Source organism: Puma concolor, chromosome D2 (assembly GCF_028749965.1).
Source record: "Puma concolor isolate L17-30 chromosome D2, mPumCon1.1.hap2, whole genome shotgun sequence".
Lineage (NCBI taxonomy): Eukaryota > Metazoa > Chordata > Mammalia > Carnivora > Felidae > Puma > Puma concolor.
Window position 1 is genome coordinate 53,356,776 of NC_141677.1, and position 25,921 is coordinate 53,382,696.

A 25,921-nucleotide genomic window follows, 5' to 3' on the forward strand; every position below is an offset into this window, starting at 1 on the left:
ATCATAATTAAAACTGTGGTAGCTCTGGGTTCACCTGCCTGGGTTTGGATCTAGGCCCCAGTAGTAGCTGTGCAAGTTTCTCTTATGTGAGGCCACTCTGAGCCTGTTTCCTCATCTATACACTGGGGGAGAAGAATGCACACTTGATAGGGTTCCTATGAAGATTAAATGAGTTAAATAACACAAAGCACACAGAACAGGCGTGGCATACCCCAAGCATGACACCTGAGTCTCAGTCCTGCTGCCTCCACACTATTCCTGGCCGTCCCACCTCATACTGACAGCCTCTACACTGGCCACAGAGCTCCAGGCCTGTCCTGGCTCAATTCTACTATGAACCTGCTGATATTTCAATGAATCTACTTCCACAATGTTCCTCTCCTGGTCCCAAGCCATTCGAATTCTCCACTGCAGGGCGCCTGGGTGTCTCAGTTGGTTAAGCATCTGACTCTGGATTTTGGCTCAGGTCACAATCTCATGGTTTGTGAGTTGGAGCCCCGCCCTGGGCTGGACGCTGGCAGCGTGGAGCCTGCTTGGGATGCTGTTTCTCCCTCTCTCTGCCCGTCCCTGGCTCTGTCTCTTTAAATAAATAAACTTAAAAAAATTTTTTTATTAAAAAATGTTATCAAAAAGTCTCTTTGTGCTAGACTTGAATTTCCTTAATTGCTCTTTTCATATTTGTATGTATTATAAAAGGCTACTGTCTTTCTTGAAGTGAACAATCCTCTGCCTATTTTTAAATTGTACTCTTTTTGTTGTTGAGTTATAAGAGTTCTTTATATATACTAGATACGAGACTTTTATCAGATATATGATTTGCAAATATTTTCTATTTTGTAAGCTGTTTTTCTTTCTTGACAAGGTCCTTTGATGCACAAAAGTTTTTAATTTTGATGAAGTTCAATTTACCTTTTTATGGTTTCAGCTTCTGTATTTAGGTTGATTTTTAGTAAATTCTGTATTTAGTGTGAGGCCAGGGTCCAACTTCATTCTTTTGCATGTGGACATCTAGTTGCCCCAGCACCATTTGTTGAAGAGACTTTTCTTTACCCGTGAATGGTACTGGCAACCTTGTCAACAATCAATTACAAGCCCAGCCTTCCTTAACTATTTCAGTCCCACAGGGAGCTACTCCTTCTTCCTTTAAAAAAAATTTTTTTTTAATATTTATTTTTGAGAGAGGGAGAGAAAGAGCATGGAGGAGGGGCAGAGAGGAGGGGCAGAGAGTGGACACAGAATCTGAAGCAGGCTCCAGGCTCTGAGCTGTCAGCACAGAGCCCAACATGGGGCTCGAACTCACAAACCAGGAGATCATAACATGAGCCAAAGTCAGACGTTTAGCCAACTGAGCCACCCAGGTGCCCCAGCTCCTTCCTCCTTTGAATTTAACACTCCATATTGCTCCTCTGGCATTTCCTATCTATAGTCCTGCCTTGGTCAGCATCTCTCCTGAGCTTCAAACAACTTGAGGACAGAGTCCTGGAGCAAGACAAGATACTGGCAGGCCCACTATCCTAGAAGGAGGTGGAAGGAGGTGGAAGGAGGTGGAAGGAAGAAGGTGGTCTACAAATACTGTGGACCTCTGGGGGAATGGAGCTATTAGCTTGTAAGAGTATATCTAATCTGGCCTGATCTCCCTACATCTGAATGCCAAGAGGGAGTCAAACCGGTGGAATAAATCCCCTCTGCCCTGAAGCTCGAGGCCTACTGGTGAAGGCAGGGCATTCAGGGAACTGGAAGCATCCTGCTTTTCCACCTTCAGTCCATGAGCTTGGGACCACTTTGCTTCTATCACCCTAGAGATACCTATACTCAGCGTGTTCCAGCAACCAGATGTGATCCCCAATAAGCCTCGGTCAGGGAGAGAACTGGTCTCAACAAATAGCATTCACACTCAGCAGAAGAGAGCTGCTGGAGGAGAAAGACGAAAGCCATTTATAATACATACAAATATAAAAAGAGCACACACGGAGATTAAAATCTAGCATAAAGGAGACACCCTAGGTGTAAAAATGGTATTGTAGTTATATGGGTTTTCCCCTCCTCTGTTTTTTTTTTAAGAGCTTAATTTTTTTAAACTGAGGTTAAAGTCATCAAAAATTAACCATTTTTTTTTAATTTTTTTTCAACGTTTTTTATTTATTTTTGGGACAGAGAGAGACAGAGCATGAACGGGGGAGGGGCAGAGAGAGAGGGAGACACAGAATCGGAAACAGGCTCCAGGCTCCGAGCCATCAGCCCAGAGCCCGACGCGGGGCTCGAACTCACGGACCGCGAGATCGTGACCTGGCTGAAGTCGGACGCTTAACCGACTGCGCCACCCAGGCGCCCCAAAAATTAACCATTTTCAAGTGAACAATCCATGGGCATTTAATATAGTCACAGTGTTAGGTAACTACTGCCTCCATCTAGTTCCAAAACATTGTCATCACCCCAAAAGGAAAGCTTGCACTCCCAATTTTGTGTTTTAAAGAACTCCTTTCCTAATGATACATACTGAATTATTTAACTGAATTATTTCAGGATGAAATTATACGACCTGGGATCTACTTCAAAATAACCTGGGGTGAGGATGAGAAAGTGGGTAGAGATGTAGATGAAACAAGATTGGCCAAAAGTTAATGACTTTTGAAACTGGATGATAGGAACACTGCACGTTGACAACTGTAACTGGATGATGGGGTTCATTAAAACATCCTCTGTACTTTCCTACGTATTCAAACTTTTTTACGATGAAGAAGTTAAAACATCTAACCCATAATTTTTTCAGGATCCACATAGGAGTGAAAACATGGTATCTGTCCTTCTCTGTATGACTTATTTCACTTAGCATAACACTCTCCAACCAATTTGACAATAAATTTCATATTAAAAAAAATAAAGCAGGGGCGCCTGGGTGGCGCAGTCGGTTAAGCGTCCGACTTCAGCCAGGTCACGATCTTGCGGTCCGTTGAGTTCGAGCCCTGCGTCAGGCTCTGGGCTGATGGCTCACAGCCTGGAGCCTGTTTCCGATTCTGTGTCTCCCTCTCTCTCTGCCCCTCCCCCGTTCATGCTCTGTCTCTCTCTGTCCCAAAAAAATAAATAAAAAACGTTGAAAAAAAATTTTTTAAAAAAATAAACCATAATTTTTTGACTAAGTTATCAGCTGAACTGAAGACGGGATAATCACTGCTGAGGTCCAGTTTAGTGGCCTAGAAGGTCAAGTGGTAGGCATATTTCAAAGCTCTGAGAAAAAAATGATTTCAAATAGTAAAAGCAAAGATGAGAAATTTTAGAATAGATTCAGAAGAACCTAACAGACGAATAACAAAAGTTCCAGAAGAAGGAATAATAAAGGGAAAAGTAATAAGCTGACAAGAGCCCTGAAACTGCATATCAAAAATACCACCAGGTTCCGTCTGGACTGATGAGAAAAAAATATATACCACCAGGCAGATCCTGCTAAAATTTGTAGCTAAAATTTTAGAATTCTAAAGGTAAACAGAGGGGGCGCCTGGGTGGCTCAGTCAGTTAAGCGTCCAACTTCGGCTCAGGTCATGATCTTGTAGTTCCTGTGGAGTTCAAGCCCCACATCAGGCTCTGCACTAGTGGTGAGGAGCCTGCTTGGGATGGATGGATGGATTCATTCATTCTCTCTCTCTCCCTCTCTCTCTGCCCCTGCCCTACTTGTGCTCTTTCTCTCTCAAAATAAATAAACTTAAAATAAATTTTTTAAAAAATAACAAAGTTAAAGAGAAAAATGTTAACATGCTTTGAAGTGAAAAGAGCTAGTTATTTCTGCTACTAAGGATGGAAAGAAAACAGGCTGGCATCAGACTTCTCACTGGTAACAATGAAGTCAGAACACCAAGGATTACTATTTATTAGTCTGAGAGAAAAAGACATGTTCCTCAAATTCTGTATCTAGTCAAGGTATTGTTTCTGTGTCAAGAAGACTTATAAGAAAATTAGTAGCCTAATGCATTCTAGCAATAAAAATGGAGAAAATATTCTATTCACAAGTGTAACAAAAGTGATCAATTACTCAGAATGAACCAAACCATAAAGACGTAAGACCTATATAAAATGTAAAAAAAAGAAAATAGTCTTAAAAAACACCCAAACTAACTAGGTCTATATGTACAAATTATACGTAAGTCAGACCCTGTAGATAAGAACTAGAAACCTAGAAGTTTCAAGCTTTATTTTTATGTAAAAATAAAACATGTTTAAATGGCAAACGATACCGTAAAAAAAGTCAAGAGGCAAATGATGGATTTGGAAAAAAACGGCAGACTATAATTCATACCATACAAAGAACTCTTAAAAACTGGTAAGAAAAAGACCTACAACACAGTGGAAAACGGGCAGACAGTAATTCACCTAAGAATTTGCAGCAATCCACAGTAAAAAATGTTCACATTAGTCAGGAAAAAGAAAATTAATTATGGCTTTATTCTCATCAGATCAGCAAACACCTAAAAGAGGTGATTACTACTTATCACTTGTGGATAGAAATGTGAATTGGCACAACATTTAAAAAAATATTTATTTTGAGAGAGACAGGGAGAGAGAGGGAATGTGCGAGGGGCAGAGAGAGAGGGAGGAAGAGAATCCCAAGCAGACTCCACACCTTGGAGCCTGACGTGGGGCTCAATGTCACAACAGTGAAATCATGGTGTGAGATGAAGTCAAGAGTTGGGCGCTTAACCAACTGAGCCACCCAGGTGCTCCCTTTAAAAATTTTTTTTTAATGTTTATTTATTTTTGAGAGAGAGACAGTGTGAGGAGGGGAGGGGCAGTGGGAGAGGGAGACACAGAATCTGAAGCAGGCTCCAGGCTCTGAGCTGTCAGCAGAGTCCAGCCTGGGGCCTGAACTCACAAACTGTGAGATCATGACCTGAGCTGAAGTCAGACGCTCAACCGACTGAGCCACCCAGGTGCCCATTTTTTTTTTATTAAAAAAATTTTTTTTAACATTTTATTTTTAAGTAATCTGTACTTCCAGTGTGGGGCTCGAACTCAAACCCTGAGATCAAGAGTTGCACACTCCAGTGACTGAGCCAGCCGGGTGCCCCTGAATTGGTATATTTTAATTTAGTTTAATTTAATTTTAATTTTAGAGAGAGAGAGAGAGAGAGAGAGAGAGAGAAAGCAAGAGAGAGAGAGAATCTCAAACAGGCTCCACACAATGTGGGGCTCAACCTCATGACCCTGAGATCAAGAGTCCGACGCCTAACTAACTGAGCCAACCAGGTGCTGCGGTACAATGTTTTTAAAAAGCAAACTAGCAAATTGTTAAAATTAAAACTATATACACTCTTTGGCCCAATAATTCCATTGCTGGTTATTGTTAATGCTATTATCCCAATGCTTGGAAATATAACCCCAGATGAGAGGATACATATAAAGAATATTTATTGCAGAACTGTCCATGATGGTAAAAAAAAAAAAAAAAGTAGAAAAAAAAGTAAGTGTCCACCTATAGAAGAATGAATAAAATGTGGTACATCTACCCCATAAAATATCATGCAGCCATGAACAAGACTGAATTAATGCTCTACCTGTTGATTTAAAAGGATTTCCACAATATAGGGATGTTAAGATCAAGTGGAATGATGGATACAAACACTCACTGCAAGTGTAAAAACACTGAACAAACAAATGTAAGGTCAAGGAATAGGTTTGTGCTGATATCTGAAAATGTAATATGAATAAAACTGCACCTTCTGTCTATTCAGGCGTCCAGCTGAGCTCAGCAACAATGTTCCTTAACAACTAAGGAGTTCTGATGGATGTAGTCAACACAATACCTAGGCAGGTAAGTCCTGAAACTCCACAGTCATGGCTCCTGGCCAGAGGTACACAGTATGCCTTATTTAATCAGCTTCCTTAGAGAATAATGGATTCCCCATAAGTTACTTTTCCAGAGAGCATTTTTCCTTTTCAGTGCTCAAACATCTTGAATTTTGAGGGTTTTTTTTTCATGGAAGTCTTCCTAAAATGTACTATTTATTCTGCCCCATCTGAAGCATGGGGCATTATGAATGTCTTTTAGAGTAGTGCCAGGTAAATCAACGCAGGGGGCAGTTTTCACTTTTTTCTGTCGTCCCCTTTAAAACTTGTCAGTCTGGGGGTGCCTGGATGGCTCAGTCGGTTGAGCATCCGACTTCGGCTCAGGTCATGATTTCATGGTTCGTGGGTTCGAGCCCCGTGTCGGGCTCTGTGCTGACAGCTCGGAGCCTGGAGCCTGCTTCAGATTCTGTGTCTCCCCTCTCTCTCTGCCCCTCCCCCGTTCATGCTCTGTCTCTCAAAAGTGAAGATTAAAAAATAAAATTTAAAACTTGTCAGTCTGCAATCACTTCTAATAATGCTTTCAATGACGCTTTATAAATTTGCAACTTCCAATTTTTTTTTAAATCAAAGCTTTAAAATTTTTACATGTTTATTTATTTAAATATTTTTTAAATGTTTATTTATATATGAGGCAGGGGGAGGGGCAGAGGGAGATGGGAGACAGAATCCAAAGCAGGCTCTGGGCTCTGAAATGTCAGTCAGCACAGAGCCCAACACAGGGCACCTCAGTGGCTCCATTAGTTAAGCATATGACTTCAGCTCACGTCATGATCTCACTGTAAAGCCAGTTTTAGCACCTGCATGAAGGTGTTGATCCAAAGAGTAGAGGCTTGCCCAGAAGATAAGACATAAACAATGACTCAAAACGATTCACAAACACAGATGTTCATGTTGGCTACCACACCATCTTAAAGGGCAAAAGTCAAGCAGTATCTCTGACAATTTAAATCAACATTTAAATCAACAGAGAGAAGTAGATCTGTGAAGGACATTGGTAGGTATTCCTACGCCAGAGTGATTTTTGTCTCAAGTGGATTCACTCATACGGAATGCCTGGTTTTTGTAAGCCATCATATTAAAAACTGAAATACAATGGAGAATAAGATGTAGTTCTTCCCTAATATAATTTATGATCTGAGAGTTTCTTTTTTTTTTTTTAATTTTTTTTTTAACGTTTATTTATTTTTGAGACAGAGAGAGACAGAGCATGAACAGGGGAGGGGCAGAGAGAGAGAGGGAGACACAGAATCAGAAGCAGGCTCCAGGCTCCGAGCCATCAGCCCAGAGCCCGACGTGGGGCTCGAACCCACGGACCGTGAGATCGTGACCTGAGCCGAAGTTGGACACTCAACCGAGGGAGCCACCCAGGCGCTCGATCTGAGAGTTTCTTAAAGGCACTCCCAAACCATTTGTAATTTTCGCCTTACCTGAATGCTATTTACTATTACACGATGTTTTACTTGACTATCCACATTAATCCTATTCTTCCCAATAACAGATATGTAGCTACTAAATTGAAAATGTGTTTCTCTATTAATTGCCTAAATCATCCGGAGTATCAATAAGCTGTAACACGTGGAGACACTAATCTACTGGGATATTACTGATCTACACTCCATTATTAAAGTCCAAATACTACAGTTCTATGCAGAACCAGTCATATCATGAAATAGACCTTCTGCTTCAAAGGGATTTACAGGTATAGGAGATGAAAACTTCCTACAAGGAGATACCTAAATTCCACGCATCTAATGGAGATGACCATGCCCACGGATTCTGATGAATATGTGCACTTATTCATGAACTGTGATAACCAATAAGGATAAGAAGGACTGACGTGGAACCTGGATAAGTGGCTATAAGATGGATAAGGGAAATAATATATTTAGAATGATATAGGCAAAGAGAAAGCCATACTTGAACACACTGTTCTCAATGTTGACATTGTTTTGTATCTAACAAGCTAGAGAAAATATTTCTGTCTGCAGCTTTTTTGGTATCAGTCAACAAAATGACCTCCCAATATAAATAAAGCAATGACGAAATAGCTCTTGGTGGCAGAGAGGACATACCTAGGGAGAAAAGAAATGATTTACAGATCCAAAATTCCCTCTCCTTGGACCCGAAATGTTGTAGTAATGAGAAGGGGGACAGAAGTCAAGGTTAAGCTTGGTTTGAATGATGTGCTAAATGTCCTATTAAGAACAGCTAAAGAACGGCCCCTGCCATAGTCTGTCCAGTGGTGACAGGGACAATCAAATTAAGTCTGTCAGATATGCAGCCACCCCAAGGCAGGTGAGACACGCTTACAGAGGGCTGGAAGTCGAGTAGAAGCAAGATTTTAGATAATGGAGTCACAGTGGACAAACTGGAGAAAGAGGTGAAACTTAACAGGGACATATGTAAAGGCTTACTCAGAAGTGAGGTAGGCCATTTCTTATCTGGAGCAACATGCTTCCTGGAAAAACCATTTTATTTGGTGTACTAATGCTTTTAAATACTATGTGCTCCTAATGTCCTTGGCATGTGTCACAGAGTACATCTATCCATGCCTAAAAACCATAGTAACCTCATTAACATTCCCACTAAACATAGTGTCTTTACAGCTGCTAAAGCAGGTCCTTTACCAGCAGGCAATACTAAGATTGTTTGGACATAAATTTTTCATTTTCCAACTGACTATGAGCTGGAATCCTGCTGTTTAGAAAGCAGATGACAGATGCCTAGGAAATTAAAGCAGCAATGTGAAAATGGCTTTTCCTTAGCAACAAAGTCATCCACAACCTTCCAGATATAGCAAATATTCACAGTTATTAATTTTAGAAGCAATCTGGGGTAGATTAAATAAAAACATACGTGAAGCGGTTTGAACTTTCTTTTTACCTTTCAGAGGATGGGACTTACTACTTTTCGTATTCTCAAGTGTGAGGAGAAGAAAGGTTTTAAAGTCGTCCTTGTGCTTTTTCCATAGTTCCGAGAATGCTTATGTTGCCACCTTTGCCATGTTTACAGAGTGCACAGAGATCTAAGAGGGCTCTGTCTGGCCTTAAGGTGACGTCTTCATGAAACAAAGAAGGGCCACCTGACAGGTTCCCACACAATCCATAGACTGACCCCCGAGTCTGGTTCTCTTCCATGCTGTTTGGGAATGGGGCTGGAGGTGAGGATATAAATCAGCCCCAAACCATGTTCTAATGGCGGAAGAGTGTATCATGTGGGGAACAAAGGGTAAGAAAATCATTAAAGATCTGCGAAACGCATAACTGCCACGGTGTCACCACCACCCCAGAACAAATGCGGAAGTGCAGAGTGCCCTGGCTCCATCTGTTAATTGGCTATTTCAGAGTCTTGCAGGCCTCAGTTTCCCCTAAGAAACTGCTAGTTGACTGATATTCTCTGACTTCTGGGGTTAAAGAACTTGAATGTCCTACTGAGATAACTTCTTAGAAAAATGGCGATGGTCTTTTTCCCATGAGTATGCTCCTAAACAGCCTCTATGCTCAAATACGAGCAGGAAAGAACAACATTTAATCACTCTAAAGAGTTTTCATATTAAAAATTATCCCAGGGGTGCCAGGGTGGCTTAGTCGGTTTAGTGTGTGACTTCGGTTCAGGTCATGATCTTGTGGTTAGTGAGTTGGGCCCCGCGTCGGGCTCTGTGCTGATAGCTCAAAGCCTAGAGCCTGCTTTGGATTCTGTCTCCCTCTCTCTCTGCCCCTCCCCCGCTCATACTCCTCTGTTCTGTCACTCAAAAATGAATAAATGTTAAAAAATAAAAATAAAAAAATTATCCCAATTCCAAGAGAAAGGATATAAAAAGAGAGATCAGGACAGGAGAGATCAGGGGTCAAGACTAGGAAGGAGAGACAAGACAAAAAGGTTCCATGCTGTTCAGAGAAGTGTATCTTTCTTTGGATGACCCGAACTCCATTAAAAAACTATTTCTAGTCAAAGGCTCTGCGATTCCCAGAGCTTCGAAATAAGCCCAGGAAGGATTAGTTCAGACGATATTTGAACTCACTTCTGGGCGTTGCTTCCTCTCAAAGGGTCAAATGAAACACAGCTACAGCTACAGCTGGGAAGTTTTCAAGCCAGCTCCATCAGGGGCCAATAGGAGCAGCAAAGTAAAGGCCAGGCTGTAGGAGTCCCAGACTAAGGCTTGGAGCATAAATAGTCTGGGAACAGGTCATCAGAACCTGTACTTCTTTTGCTATTGAGTCATCGTTATCTATTCCAGCTGTGGCTGAGGACAAAGTGTGGTGTCATCAGCATTTCTGTTAGTATGGTTACTGGGTCATATTCATCTTCATGCAGGCTAAAAATATAAATCCTTTGATAGTCTGTGGCTAAAATTCAGGCCCAACATGTTTCTAGGGAAGAGAGAAAAAAAGATTAAATATGTGAGGTACTTGAAGTGCTTGCAAAGAAAGGTGCGATGGGTAACATCTCATTAAATCAAAAATAGTTATTCTAAAAGGATGCTATTCCAAGCAAATATTATGCACTATGGCTGAGCTCTCACAATGTTCCTTAAATAGGAGCGCCTGGGTGGCTCAGTGGGTTAAGTGTCCGACCTCGGCTCGGGTCATGATCTCACGGTCACTGAGTTTGAGCCCCACGTCAGGCTCTGTGCTGACAGTTCAGAGCCTGGAGCCTGCTTCAGATTCTGTTTCTCCCTCTGTCTCTGTGCCTCCCCAGCTCATGCTCTCTCTCTTTCTCTCTCTCTCGCTCTTAAAAATAAATAAACTTAAAAAAACCCCACAAAAACCCAAACAATGTTCCTTAAATAAAAGTATCAGAAAGCTTCCAATTAGCTAACCAAAAGTCAGTCTCTGGTCCTCAGCATTAAACTAAAACAAAATCATCAAGGGAACATTATTTATCAATGGTGGATTGATTTCAAAACTACTGATTACCGTTCTTATATAGAGACTGGTACGTGAGAGAGATACAATAGATAGTCTCAAGTCATCAAAAAGACGAAAAACTGTAACTACAAAAGGCGATCATCAAACACCCAGTGTCCCACTTACCACCACGGATACACAGTTGTTCTTCCCTGTCCCCACCCCAACTCTCTGGAGATGGAAAATACATGCCCAGCAATCCTACCTCTGTGTATTTATTGAAAAGAACTGAAATCAGGCCCACGTTCACTGCAGCCTTATTCTTCTTTTCCGAGATGTGGAAGCAACAACCTAAATTTCCACAGATGGATAAAGAAATTGTGCTATACACATACAATGGGATATTAGTCTGTCTTAAAAAAGAATGAAATCCTGACACATGCAACAACATGGATGAACCCTAAGGCCATTATGCTGAGGGAAGTAAGTCAATCACAGAAGGGTGAATGTTGCATGAATCTATTTATGTTTCTAGGTAGTTCCACCATAAGCATCTTTGCCCCAAGCATTTTTGTTAAAACATTTTTGTTGTGTAACTAATTGGCTACAAGGCAATTTTATTGTAAAAAATAAAATCATGAAAAAACAAAAGAGCATCCATCTAAAAAGGACATCATGAAACATGAAAATGGTAACAAAATTAGAATGACTATTGTGAGGGGCGCCTGGGTGGCTCAGTTGGTTGAGCGTCCGACTTTGACTTAGATCATGATCTCACAGTCCATGAGTTCAAGCCCCGCGTCAGGCTGTGTGCTGACAGCTCAGAGCCTGGAGTCTGCTTCGGATTCTGTGTCTCCCTCTCTTTCTGCCCCTCCCCTGCTCATGCTCTGTCTCAAAAAAAAAAAAAAAAAAAAAAAAAAAAAGAATGACTATTGTGAAATACAAAATATCTGAATACAATCAAACCTATAGTGTAAATACACAGCAATACTGCATAAATAACTGATTTTATTTTGTGGATTGTACCTAAGCACTTGACTTCAAGTCTTTTGTTCAGAGTATTAAACTTTTTTTTTTTCTTATTGATTCATCTCATTTGGCATCACATTTTTTTCACTGAAATTTTTTCCTTCATTAAGAGAGGCTGTAAGTTTCCAAAAAATGGGATGCATATTTATAAGTGAACTTTGTATTGCTTTGTGAAAGCCTTCTACACCGTTCTTAGTTCTGGGCAGACTGTCACATGTTTACTGATAGACATTCCAAAGGTCAATGGGAAATCTGAGTTCAAAACTGTGTCACTGTGTAGACATTTCGGAGGGCTAAGATTTATACAATAAAAAAAATAGGAGTACTGCGTCAATGGAGAAATAAACCAAACTGTCAACCCAAACTGCCAACCAGTTATTTTTTTCACCTTTTAGGGAAAAATTGCCTTAAGGCCAATTGGTTGTGTGGTGAAAACGCTTGTGACAAAACTACCTATGGCAAAGATGCTTACCAAGAAAATACTGGACATGTCAATTTATATGACAGATCTAAAGTAGTCAAACTCCTAGAAAGCGGGAAACTCCTAGAATGGTGGTTGCCAGGGGCTGGGAACAGTGGAAAGTAGGGGGTTGTTCAAAGGGTATCAGCTTTCAGTAGGCAAGATGAAAAAATTCTAGAGATCTGCTGTACAACACTGTGCTTATAGTTAACAATACTGTTATTGTGCACTTAAAAACTGGTAAGAGGGGAGATCTTACATGCTTTTTCACCACAATAAGAAAGAAAATATATGGTGGGTAGGACACACTCGGGAAAAAGGGATTAAGAGAGAGAAAAACAATCCCTACTTATTCAACTTCTAAATTTGAGGACAAAGAAGAAAAGAAGCTGAAAACACAGTGTTTTCTCAACTGGGTTCCCTAGAACGTTATTCCCAAGAGATGGTACATTTTAGAAGAGTTCCATGATCGAAAAATTTGTGAAAAACTACGTATTGTTTCCTGGAATCTTCACAACGACTGGTATATACAAGATTCTAAGAAGTCCTAGAATATACCAGCCTATTTAACTTTCTTCTAGAAAGCATTTCCAAACACATTTGACTCAGGGAAAAAAAAAAAAAAAAAAATATATATATATATATATATATATACACACACACACATATATAGTAAAATAGATATTAAAATCAAAAGGGACTCATGTTTCACAGAGAATATAGGGAATGGTGGTGGTTTAAGGGAACTTCTTTTAGGGACAGATTCTGAGGCAGGCCAGACCTGCCTACAGAGAGCTCCTTCTGTTTCAAAAACTGAGATAACCAACCAGTGTTACCCCTGTCTTGCTTGAAATATTTAACCCATTTTATCATGTGAAATTTCAGTTACATTGTCTAATGAGTATCTTCCAGAAGAGTTCACATATTATTCATGGTTTCGTGTATATCAGTGTGTTCTCAGTACCACTAAATACTGACAGGGTGCTTTAAGTTTTTAAAATTGTTTTCATGAAAACACACACACACACACACACACACACACACACACACACATATCCTTCCTTCAAGTTATATAGTAAGTGGTATAGTGAGGACTAAATTCCAGATTGGCTGATTCTAGCCTAGTATCCTTTCTATTAGTAAGAAGGCCTCTGTGGGTTGAGTTGGCAGACTTTAACCTATGTCTACTGCATGATGCATTTCAAGTTATAAACATCTAAGTTACAAATTTCTAGAAGACAAATGACTGAGTTGTGGTAAATAATAGTTGGGGAGAGACCACCAGATTTTTAAAAACAATTTTCTTTAATGTTTATTTATTTTTGAGAGAGAGAGAAAGAGAGACAGAGCACGAGTTGGGGAGGGACAGAAAGAGAGGAAGACACAGAATCCAAAGCAGGCTCCAGGCTCTGAGCCGTCAGCACAGAGCCTGATGCGGGGCTTGAACTCACAAACTGCAAGATCATGACCTGAGCTGGAGTCGGATGCTTAACCGACTGGGCCACCCAGGCGCCCCAAGACCATCAGATTTTTAAAAAGAAATTGTTCATATCGATCAAATGTGTTTTTGTTAGGCTAAAGGAGATTCAACTGATTTTATCCTTATAAACTTTCTCAGGACCACACAGAGTAGATAGAAGGAAAGAGAAACAGCCATATTAGAAGGATTACCTATTTTTTAATGATCTCATTTTTTCACACTACAAAAACATTTCATATGTGAGTGACCTAGCCTTGAGTTATAAGGAAAACTGTATTTACCAGAGCTTTCATATCTTAAGTGTTCATCTGGCGTGACTTCTAAAAATACCATTAAAACAGAATGAGTACAGGTGCCCTCTTCTGCCCTTATTGTACTTAAATACTTTAAACTGTTCCAGTTTTTCACAGAAGCGCTGTTCGTGGATTATAAGCAAAATTTAATCCTAACCTTCTACTCAACTTCAGGTTCGAAATCTTTTCATTATCAGAGAAAAGATACTGGTTAAAAAAAAACCTCACTTCTTTCTGGACTGAAGAAAAAAAACCCTTAAATCCTTTACATGGAAAATGCATTTAGATGTTTACATCTATAAAAGGGACTTAAGAGACTCTATGTGTGTCTTGACTAATATCCAACCAACATGTTGGCAGATTGGCAGCTAATTTTTTTTTTTAGTGTCAACTTCAGCTATTTCACTGTCTCTATATTACAGATTCTTAGTGGAACTAAGTAGGTGCTTTAAAACTAAAAAAATAAAAAAAGAGAGAGAGAGTCAAGAATTAGCCTTGGACGTATGATTAGGCAGCCGCACAATGTGAACAGGCCAGGCTCAGTAATGATACAAATCAACATCAGTGCCACCAAATAACTTTCCAAAGTGCTTCTTTCACCTGACACTGTTTAACTGCAACTGTAAGACAGGCTGGTGTTCTTACTACCACTGGAAAATAAAATCAATAAAACCAAGCTTCTACAAGGTGGTAAATTGCCCAGAGTCACGTGGTGACTGGGAGAGGAGCTAGGAGTATAGACTCTGACCTTACAATTGCCAAGCCACAACACTTTTTTACTATCGCCATGGTTCTCTGGGTGGCAAGCACAGGGCTGGGCATGGGGTTTACCCCTCTAAGGTGCTGATGGTCGTACATCATAAATGCCCCACTCTATTAGTGCTCCAGGGACCTGTTACCCGGGAGAGGGCGTCACATGCCTCGCGTGTGCCAAGGCAGAGACATCAAGAACTGCTGTGCTGGGCATCACATAACTTTAATATTGTCAATACAGGGACAAATTACCAACTGGCTGATAACTGGTGAATATTATCCATAGCATATGCATAATGTAACCTTTAAAGGTTTACATTTAAAATTTAAAAACTGTTTTAATGTTTATTTATTTGAGAGAAAGAGAAGAAAGAGAGAGAGCAAGTGCACAAGTGGGGGAGGGGCAGAGAGAGAGGGAGAAAGAGACAATCCCAAGCAGGTTCCATACTGTCAGCAAAGAGCCCGACATGGGGCCTGAACCCACGAACTGTGAGAACACGACCTGAGCCGAAATTAAGAGTTGGACGCTTAACTGACTGACCCACCCAGGGACCCCTAACCTTTAAAGGATTTATTTGAAGATACTAACAATGTTTCATTAGAAGTAAAAACTAAGGCATAAAATTATATTTGTATCAATTATTATTTTTATTTTTTGTATCTATTTGTGTATTTTATTTTTTCCTTTTTAAAAATTTAAATTCAAGTTAGTTAATATACAGCGTTATCTTGGCTGTAGGAGTAGAACCCAGCAATTCATCTCTTACATATGGCACCCAGTGCTCATTCTGAAAAGTGCCCTCCTTAATGCCCATTTAGATTTTCCTCACCCCTTGTGCCATTTATAATAATAATGGTCCCATAGTAAGGATCATGATGACATTTAAAATGCCAAACATCTCCACCAAATGCTATAATCCAGTGCAGCTGCCCTGGTTCCTGCTCACTTGAAAAAGTGATATCATATGAAGGTATCATATGAAGACAACATAAAAGTGAAAAGCAAAAGCAAAGAACTGCAAAAAGGCACAGAACATTTTCCAGCTCATTTTGCTAAATTAAAAAGCGTCCAACTTCGGCTCAGGTCATGATCTCACAGTCCACGAGTTCAAGCCCCACATCAGGCTCTGTGCTGACAGCTCAGAGCCTGGAGCCTGCTTCAGATTCTGTGTCTCCTTCTCTCTCTGCCCCTTCCCTGCTCACGCATGTGTGCTTTCTCTCTTTCTCTGTCTCAAAAGTAAAATAAACATCTAAAAATGTTTTAAAAATGGCTTACAGATATATTAGAAAATCTTGATAATGAACTCCAGATGCGCCCTGTTCTGTGTAAAATATGTTCACCTGGGAAGTTACATGAACTATTGAAACATATATAAAACCCACAAAAGGAACTGTGATCTAACTCAGGGGTTCCGAATCTAAGGTCTGTGGAAAAAGGACTTCATGGAAGAAATGGGCATGAAGAGACATTAGACCCTGGGTGGGCAGCAAGGTTCAGGGAGGGACCCCCATGAGCAGAGGCACCTCTGCCCTTAACGGACAGGTATGTTGAGAGTCTCCAAGCCTCTCTTAGATTCTCCTTTGCTGCAAAGTAAAGGGGTTGGACCACATCATGTCTAAGGTTAAGTCCAGCTTTAATGTCAAAATATAAATTTACTATACAAGTGAGTGTTCTTAATGAAGTAGGAAAAGAAAGCCATGCAAAAGTGCCCTTGTGTGGGTAGCTGGATATGCCAAAGGTAGCTGTCTAAGGGCTTCCTACCTGGGCTACCTCTCAGGTGACACTCATTCAACAACTTATTCATTCATCTAAAAACAATTAATTAATGTGTGTCCACTATGTGTCAAGTAGCTAACATGAAAGACACACAGTCATTGCCCTCATGAGTTGTACAGTTTAATAGGATAGAAGGACATTAAACGAAACAATATTTCATCACAGAGGTATTTAAGGCCACAAAGGAATGGTAGACGGTATCATGACAATGATCAAACAATGAGCTTACAAAGAGATGTAAGCTCCACTGAAGAAAAGATTCCTAAAAATATTACAATTCAGCTGAGACCCGAAGGAAAAATGGGTATTAGGCAAGGAGAAAAAAAAAGTATGTATAAATGACCTTAAAAAAGAGAGAAAAAGGCCTTGACTGGCTGAAGACAAGGAAGAGAGCGCTAAGGCAAAAGAAGTATGTAGTGCATGAAGGGTCATGTAGGCAACAGGAATTAAGGATTTTGACCTTTATCCCAATGGCAATAGAACATAACCAAGGGGTTTAAAGGAAGGGAAGACATGATTCACACTACGAGTTTAAAAGAGGCTGTTGGCTCAGTCAGTAGAACATGAGACTCTTGATCTCAGGGTCATGAGTTCGAGCCCCACGTTGGATGTGGAGCCTATGTAAAAAAATATATATATACAGTAAGTAAACAAATAAATAATCACTCTGGTTTTTATGTAAAGAATGAACTGAAGATTGGCCATGCAAAGTGGGGAGACAGTGGGGAAGCTCCCCTAGATGTCCAGGTGAGAGATGAGAGTGACTCATCCAGTACCCTTGACAGCCTTCCATGGTCACTTCCAGTCCTTGTTCTCCCATATATCATCCCGATTTATCCTACACACTCACTGAGTGCCACCCGTGTGCCAAGCATTCCCATTCAGACCTCTGGGCACAGGCTGCAGTCAAGATCCTGGCAGCTCTGTAAGGGAGCACCATTAGCAGACCCTTCCACCTCTCTGAGTCTTCCCACTGCCAGCCATACCACGGCAAGAAGTTTGTTGAAACGCAGATTTACCAGCCAACTCAGTAAGTCACATATTCTTGGAGGACTCTGATTATAGCTGCAGCCTGGGTCACAAGTTTGCCTCAACAGCCGGGGCTATCTCGTTCCTGTGACTTCACAGAGTACAGGCTAAATAAGGAGGATCCCCTCCATATAATAAATAAATAGGATACATGCAGTGTCTCCGCCCCCTTCCCCACTGGGGGTTACTGTGCAATTGATCCTCGTACTGCAGGCTTGAAGGCTGTTCGGTTCAATACCCCTTCCTGTGTTCTAAATCTTACTGTGGTGATGGCTGCACAACTATGTAAACATGCTACAAATTATTTAACTATACATTTTATTTTATTTTTTTTTTTTAATTTTTTTTTCAACGTTTATTTATTTTTGGGACAGAGAGAGACAGAGCATGAACAGGGGAGGGGCAGAGAGAGAGGGAGACACAGAATCGGAAACAGGCTCCAGGCTCCGAGCCATCAGCCCAGAGCCTGACGCGGGGCTCGACCTCCCGGACCGCGAGATCGTGACCTGGCTGAAGTCGGACGCTTAACCGACTGCGCCACCCAGGCACCCCTATACATTTTATTTTAAAAAGTCCTTTTTTTCAGTTTTGAGAGAGAGAAAGAGAGAGAGCACGCAAGCAGGGAAAAGGCAGAGAGAGAGAGTGGGAGAGAGAGAAAATCCCAAGCAGGCTCCGCATCACCAGCACAGAGCCTGAAGTGGGGCTCCAACCCACAAACCGCAAGGGCGCGACCAGAGCTGAAGTCAGAGGCTCAACTGACTAAGCCACCCAGGTGCACCTAACTGTACAATTTAAATTGGTGATTTGTATGGCATGTGAATTATATCTACGTAAAGCTGCTACCAAAACAAAACCCAAAACTGCCACCTCTTCCTTAAAAAGGGAGGGCATTCTGGGTGAGTGAAACGACGGGAGAGGGAGAAAAGTGCCAAAGTACAGGACTGACAGATCCCACAGATGTTGCATACTGACATATTTTATTTTACGATAAGCAAGCCAAAAGGTCACTAAGACTGTGAGAAGAAATCAAATCTATAAAGGTTGTATTTTCCCCATGAGCCACTCCATCTAAAAACTTAGCCAAAGTGCAGCAATAACAACAACAACAGTAGATACATAAATGGTTAAATTCTCAAAAGAGAGGTCTTTTTTGAGAAAAGTTGGCTGGATACAAAAGAGGTAAAGGAAATACACCAAATTCTTCTTCGTGTGCCTCCCACAGTTTACCTAGGGAAGGTGCAACCTGAGAGCACACCTTAGTCCCAGAACTTCCCAAGTTGCTGGCACTGCTGCTCTGCAGGCGGCCCTCTCCCACTCTCCACACGGGCCCAAAAATGAAGGGGTTAGAGCCTGCAAACAGCAAGCAAGCAGTCCTTAAAATGCTATCTATAGGGGCACTTTGGTGGCTCAGACGGTTAAGCGTCTGACTCTTGATTTCAGCTCAGGTTGTGATCTCACGATTCATGAGATTGAGCCCCATGTCGGGCTCTGCACTGACAGCATGGAACCTGCTTGGGATTCTCTCTCCTCCCCTCTCTCTGCCCCTCCCCTGCTTGTTCTCCCCCTCTCTCAAAATAAATAAACATTGGGGCGCCTGGGTGGCTCAGTCGGTTGAGCGTTCGACTTCAGCTCAGGTCACGATCTCACGGTCCATGAGTTCGAGCCCCGCGTCGGGCTCTGGGCTGATGGCTCAGAACCTGGGGCCTGCTTCCGATTCTGTGTCTCCCTCTCTCTCTGCCCCTCCCCCATTCATGCTCTGTCTCTCTCTGTCTCAAAAATAAATAAACGTTTAAAAAATAAAAAAATAAGTAAATAAACATTAAAAAAATGTTATCTATAGGTTGATTTTTTTTTTTAATTCACTGATGGCATTATATCTGCATTCATAATGATACCGACAGCAAATGAAGTTTCTGTGACCAGAAAGGTAATAAAGGTTGATGCTATTTAAGATAGTCAAGTCTTGGTTTAAAGGCAACTCTAGGCTAATATAAGAAAGAAGGAGAATAAGGCTATAGCATTTTAGAATTTGCAATATCAAGGAAAAGGGATTACGGGCACAGAAAGATACATTCTCCTGACTTTTAGGACAGCAAATTTCAAAACCTTAGCTATTGCCAAAAACCTACAGGGGTTATTCAGGAAAGAAGGTTGTGCCTAATAAATTTTCTGCAGACAATGAAGAACAGAGCCACTGAGAAATAAAAAGAGCATTACCTAAGGAAATACCGATGTAGTCATATATAATGGGAGATCTCTGGAAAGCTCAAACTTAAGCTTTAAGAGAAAGATAAAGAAAAATAAAACTAGGGATGAACTTTAAAAAGCATCTAAGAAGGGTGCAGTTAACAGAGGCTCAAAATGCCAGAGTCAAAAAAAATAAGGTATTGTTGGCTACGTTCAAAGTAAGAAGGAAACAAGAGGACAGAGTAACAATTTGGGGGAAGGGAGTGGAATGTTCACAGAACAGTGAAAAAGGAACCTATTTCAGCACGGAAGCTGGCTTACGTCTCTAAGATAAGGAAAATGGTCTCCATATTGGTCAAAGAAACAAAGGGCGTGAAGAGGGAGCCAGGAGCCAGGAGCCAGAGAAGAGGGACTGGGCCACTTTGAATGACTTGCAATTTTCTCACTGAGATGACTCTCATCCTGCGGCACTGAAGGAACTGACAGGATGTGGATGGAGGTGGCATTCTTGTGACCACAGCAGCAGTCCCACCGTACGTATGTATGATGTGTTACATTGTATATATTGCTTTCTGTCCACTCTCTCTTCTGGGCTTCTCACAGGGCTGTTACTACTGCCTTATACACCAAAGCTCAGCATTTAAGTAATGTGGCTACAACCACATAGCCCCCTGGGAAGGAGACCAGACATAAACCCAGCCAGTGCTCTTTGCACTAACCAGTGGTCTTTTCGTTACATCTTCAGCAGAGCAACTGATAAAATTCAAGCTACATGATTTTAACAACATCAGTATTGAGTGCATTTGTAGCAAGATGAATACTGTTAACCATCAAGTGCTAGTTACTAAATATCTATCCAAATGTCATACAGCTCTGGCTGATGTTCAATCCTCAAATCCCATTTAGTCTTCAGACCATCCCCAGGAGGGAGTTACAGATGAGGGCCCAAGGCTCCTGGCACTAAGTAACTTACTTGGGGTCATCAGTGACTAGTGCAGCAGAAATTTAAAAGTATTGAAATCTATTCTAGCTCCAAACTCCACACTCTTCCCATTACAATTAACTGCTACTCTAAATGGTTATCAAGGACTACTTTACGATATGGAAGGTACGGATAACTCAAATGCAGTGGGAAGAAAAGAGTCAATGGCTTTCTCAAGTCCTCGGGAGTTTGACACATTCTCATAAGCATGGCCCATCATCATGCTCACAAAAGCAAAGCCACTTCTCTTTTAGCCTGGTTCTATGTCTTGTGGGAAGACGTGCTAAAGAGCTGAGTATAGCAGAAGAAGGGGAAGGGGCTGTCAATAGAACAAACAGTATCTGAATTTACTGTGATTTTAAAAGAGGCTCGGAGATTGCCATGTTTCCGGGGGCAAGTGTACTTCCCTCTGGTAAGGAGTAGGTTAGAGGTTAGCCTGGGGGCAAAGGGAAGATAGAACCATGGGGGATGGAGGCTTCTTTTCTCTTTTAATTTTTATTTTAATATTTATTATTTTTGAGAGAGAGAGACAGGGCATGAGCGGGGGAGAGAGAGAGAGAGAGAGAGAGAGAGAGAGAGAGAGAGAGAGAGAGAGAGAGAGAGAGAGAGAGGAGACACAGAACCCAAAGCAGGCTCCAGGCTCTGAGCTGTCAGCACAGAGGCCGACGCAAGGCTCAGACTCACGAGTTGTAAGATCATGACCTGAGCCGAAGTCAGATACTTAACCAACTGAGCCACCCAGGCACCCTGGGAAATGGAGGCTTCTTTATCTTTTCTAGTACCTACCTCCTGTCCAGTCACTAGTTCTGGCTTCACAGGGGGAAAAGCATACAGATGAGAATCTAAGGCTCTTCAGGTTAAGTTTATTGCCTGGGGTCACCAGTGACAGGTGCAATAGCAGTCTAAATGTAATAGAATCTGGTGTTTTCAGACTCACAAAAGTACAGGCACAAGCAGGTTCACTGGCACCAGCAGCAGTACTTAAGAAAATCCTCCAAGTATAGCCATTCGTCAATTTAACAAAGGTTTATCGAGCACCTACTACCGTAGCTGTACATCAAGCAATGGGTAAGCACTGGAAATGGAGCAGAGAGAGAGACAGACAGCGACAGCCTATCTTCGTGGAGCTGACAGTCTGAGGGGGATTACCGCTATAAAAGGGGAAGCTCAGAACGCTGTGGGTGCCTGAAAGCTAGGAATGGAGTTGGATCTTTATCACACCTCAGAGTCTCCATTAATTCAAAGAATTTCAAAATTCTGAAAAAAGAGTTCTTTTATTTAGTTTAATTACAAAAACAAACAAACCACCACTACTTACTTTTCAGGAGCCCAGTAATGTAGCAACTAATTATTTTAGGCACTGGCTTTTCTAATTTGATCAGGTAAACGTCTTAATAAAAATATAACTTGCTGAATATTTAAAAATCCATCACCAACTGAAACTTCCACCTTCCAAGAAATTTAAGTTTGCTACACAAAATTAGTCAAAAGTTGACCATAGAGAGTACAGGTGGAACTTCATAGTAGGATATATTTATACTACTTTAATTTATTCCAGTCCAACGTATGCCCCAAGAACATCCTTTGCTGGAAGCTGTTAACAGCCACAGTTTGCACAGGGAGGTGTTCAAGACTTGAACTAGTCTACTTGCTCTATTCCTTCATTAATACAGGTGTCAGGGGCGCCTGGGTGGCGCAGTCGGTTAAGCGTCCGACTTCAGCCAGGTCACGATCTCGCGGTCCGTGAATTCGAGCCCCGCATCAGGCTCTGGGCTGATGGCTCAGAGCCTGGAGCCTGTTTCCGATTCTGTGTCTCCCTCTCTCTCTGCCCCTCCCCCGTTCATGCTCTGTCTCTCTCTGTCCCAAAAATAAACGTTGAAAAAAAAAAAAATTAATACAGGTGTCAGATGATCTCCTGCTACCTTCTATTCCCCCAAACTTCCAAAGAGTGGCAGAGCTAGGATCTAAGGGATTTAAACCTACGTCTGTCCACAAAACCAACTGAGCACACCAACCCCCTACAACTCTATTGCATGTCCCCTCTTTACATCAGAGGTAGCAAATCAGAGGTTACATCAGAGGTACCTGCCTAATGGCCAGGCAGGTAACACCATGGTGCAAAAGGGCAGGTAATGCATATGCATATACCATACGAGCAGGACTACAGGGAGTTGGAGAGGGGACTGGAAGGGGTAGCAGCTATTTTGTTCCAATGATTGCTATCATGTATGATCTTGCAATTTTAAGAGAAACCAGAATTTCAAAATTTTATGTACACTCCTGAACATTAACATTAAACGTTAGTCCAAACTTATTTGAGAGCACCAGCTCGCAACCTTTGTTAACGCACCGTTGGTATCATCTTTTGAACAGTACCAGTTTGGTATGCTAAATTCTGCAGGGTTATTTTCATAAGCGTAACATCACCCTGGGGATGGGTGAGGCAGAAGGTTCATTAACGCCCTAAATTTCATGGGTACTCTCTTTTTCAGGCAGTCTAGAGGGAGGGACTCGTGGACTCATACCACGGAGGGCAGAGTTGCTCACTTTTGATCACAAGGTGCTTTTCTCCCCAGGGGCCCAGAAAACAAACTGCATTTCTTCCCCCTAGCAATTATAGCCTAAGCAGTTGCTTACCCGTTTGTCAATGTCATTGTGTTGGAGCTGCACAAAGCGAGCGCTGATGGCTGCAATGTAACTCTGCTGATTGGAGAACGCCACGCGGCCAGCACCTTTGGGGTACTTCAGCTCTGGGTCCGTATCGATGCCAGCATAGCAGACACCACCATACAAACGGTCCATGATCATTGCCAATTCAACTGCAAGAAAATAAACACAATTTGGTATGAATGTTTAGAAGGCACTTTTGCCCAGGAGAAGGAGGAACTGTTTAAGGGTCATGCAGTATAATTAATAAAAGGAAAACCCATGTTAAGTATCATGAAGAGTGTCCACATCAGTCTTAACAAACTCAGGCAGGGGAGATCCTCATATTTACAAATAAAATGAAAAAAAAAATTACGAATTCACACAACACACACACACACACACACACAAATTTACATAATCGGAACTTCAGCAAAAGTATAAAAGGAATCATCTATCAGCAATCCTCCTGTTCCACTTTCTGTTTAGTCCACTGGAGTGGGCCCTGGGTAGGCAAAGCATTTCAAATGATGCCCTACCAAGTTAATTCTAAACAGCCCTATTTACTGACCTCTAAGACTAAAAGCAATTACTAAAGTCACACTGCTATATTAAGATTAAGCTATAGAAAGAATTAACTCCTCTCTTTAATTAAAGGCAATATATTTATAACCTTAAGGTAAATCTCTACAATTAAATATTTTTTTAGTATATTCTATCCCAATTGAGAAATCTCCACACTAGCCTCTCACACTGAATTGTAAATAATAATAACAGTAATAATTATAATAGCAACAATGAACATTTATTGAGCACTTACAATGTATCAGGAAACACTAAGCTGCCTTAAAGGCAGTAAAAACATACCCTTCCTGTACTCTGCTATGAATCCAGAGGTCTGGTCTGCACTCCTTGCCACATTTCTTCTAAATATACCTTTATATTGGTATATTTACAAAACACCTATACAGAAGGCATTTGAAAATTGGACCATTCCAAAGATCTGATATTCTAAAATTATCCTCATCATGTCAAGGAAAGACATGTAGCAGTTACTTACCTGGATCCAAATTTCCTGAAGGTAACTGTTTACTTGGTACTGGATGGCACTTCCTCCACGTATGAACATTCCTTTCAGGCTACTCATATGATTTAAGTCCAAAAGACTTATCCCTACCCTTGGGGAACGACCCAAGAACCCACTTTCCTCAAACACCTAGATACGGTATTTAGAAAGGAGAAGACAGGGTAGGTGGATGATGGCCTGGGTCATAGCCGGTGCGCAAAGACCATCACATCACATAACAGACTTCCACAGGAATCAGTGTTTGGGGGGAAGGAAAGCAACACAACCCCCTGAGGTACAGGAGGAACTCTGTAGCAGCTACAAGGGCTGGAGAGTCGAATAGCGTAAGAACCCCACCAGACTTCTACGAACAGAGGGAAAGCCAGGCACTACTGGTTCCTGAAGTATGAGACCGCTGAACTGGTAAGAAAAGGTATGCTGCCATGACAGAAAGGCTGTCTTTCTACTGAACTTTTTCAAGATTTCTCTCCATAATGCTGGTGATTGTTTTCTAAGTACTGTTCTTAAGAAGAATGATCTGCAACCAACAGATTTTGGAATTTTCAGAAGGTGAGCAAATAGGCAGGCAATCACTAAGCCCAAGAATAAGTGCTATTAAAGATAGAACCAAAAGCTATCCCAATTATCCCATTATGATCAGAATTACTGAGTCATATCAACCAAAGAACATGCTGATTAGAGCCCAAGTAGACTGTGATTGCAGTCGTGGGGCAGGATCCAGGAATCACATTCATTCAAGCAATGCAAGAAGAATCATGCACATACCCTGAATATCAGAGTTCAGTAAGTCCTCACACTTCAGCCCAAAAACCTCTGATGGCTTGAGGACCTCCTCACATGGCTAATGTTACTTCAGGAACAGAGACTAAGACACTGAGGTAGAAATAATTAAGTGCAGTCATGAATCAATTTCCCTTATTGGTCAAGGGGCTTAATAAAATAAGCAACCTCAGGAAGTGGAAATTAAACGCTAATTTTCCAAAGACCTAGCTTCCCCTGGAATGGAATAAGAGAGCAAGCACTCCCTCAGCCTGGTGAACAGCCAGGAGAAGAATGTCCGCAAGGAACTGAATGCCACTTGTCTTCCACCCTTAGAAAGGACTCATGAAAGCACTCATTTAGAGAGAAGGTATACTGCCTGAAAGCTTGAAGCCCCAGCTAAGGAGAAGAGTTACTATAACCATAGGCTCTTTTACAGCGCAGTGGTCTCCAAAGGAATTTTAGGGATCCTCGGACATCAGAGAAGGTGGTTCCACAGCACGAACATTCTATTACTTGGTGAATCTAGCTGCTGGAAAATCTTCACATGCCAAAGATTAGGTCGTGACTGATGGCAGTTAAGTACTTTTGATATAAAGCCAAAACCCTCACTCATTCTTTTATGAAAGCTAATTATAAATAAATCCTTTCTACTTGTACACTTTTATACAGTCATTTTCTTGGCCACCAAAATTGGCAGACGTTTAAGGCAATGAAATCTCACTCAAGTGAAGGACAACTTGTTGAGAAGCTACAA

General features: G+C 41.4%; 1 protein-coding gene across 12 annotated transcripts in view; it reads right to left on the reverse strand.

The window, feature by feature from the left end:
- Window positions 1–25,921, reverse strand: part of CPEB3 (cytoplasmic polyadenylation element binding protein 3) — a 196,391-nt gene that overhangs the window by 7,488 nt on the left and 162,982 nt on the right. For 11 of the 12 annotated variants that reach the window (XM_086680373.1, XM_086680372.1, XM_086680367.1 and 8 more), the window contains one exon: window positions 23,310–23,491. In XM_086680373.1, the coding sequence (XP_086536499.1) occupies window positions 23,310–23,491 (182 nt within the window). Of the gene's footprint in view, window positions 1–23,309; window positions 23,492–25,921 lie in introns of those variants that run through there. The other variant, XM_086680374.1, reaches the window with a different exon arrangement.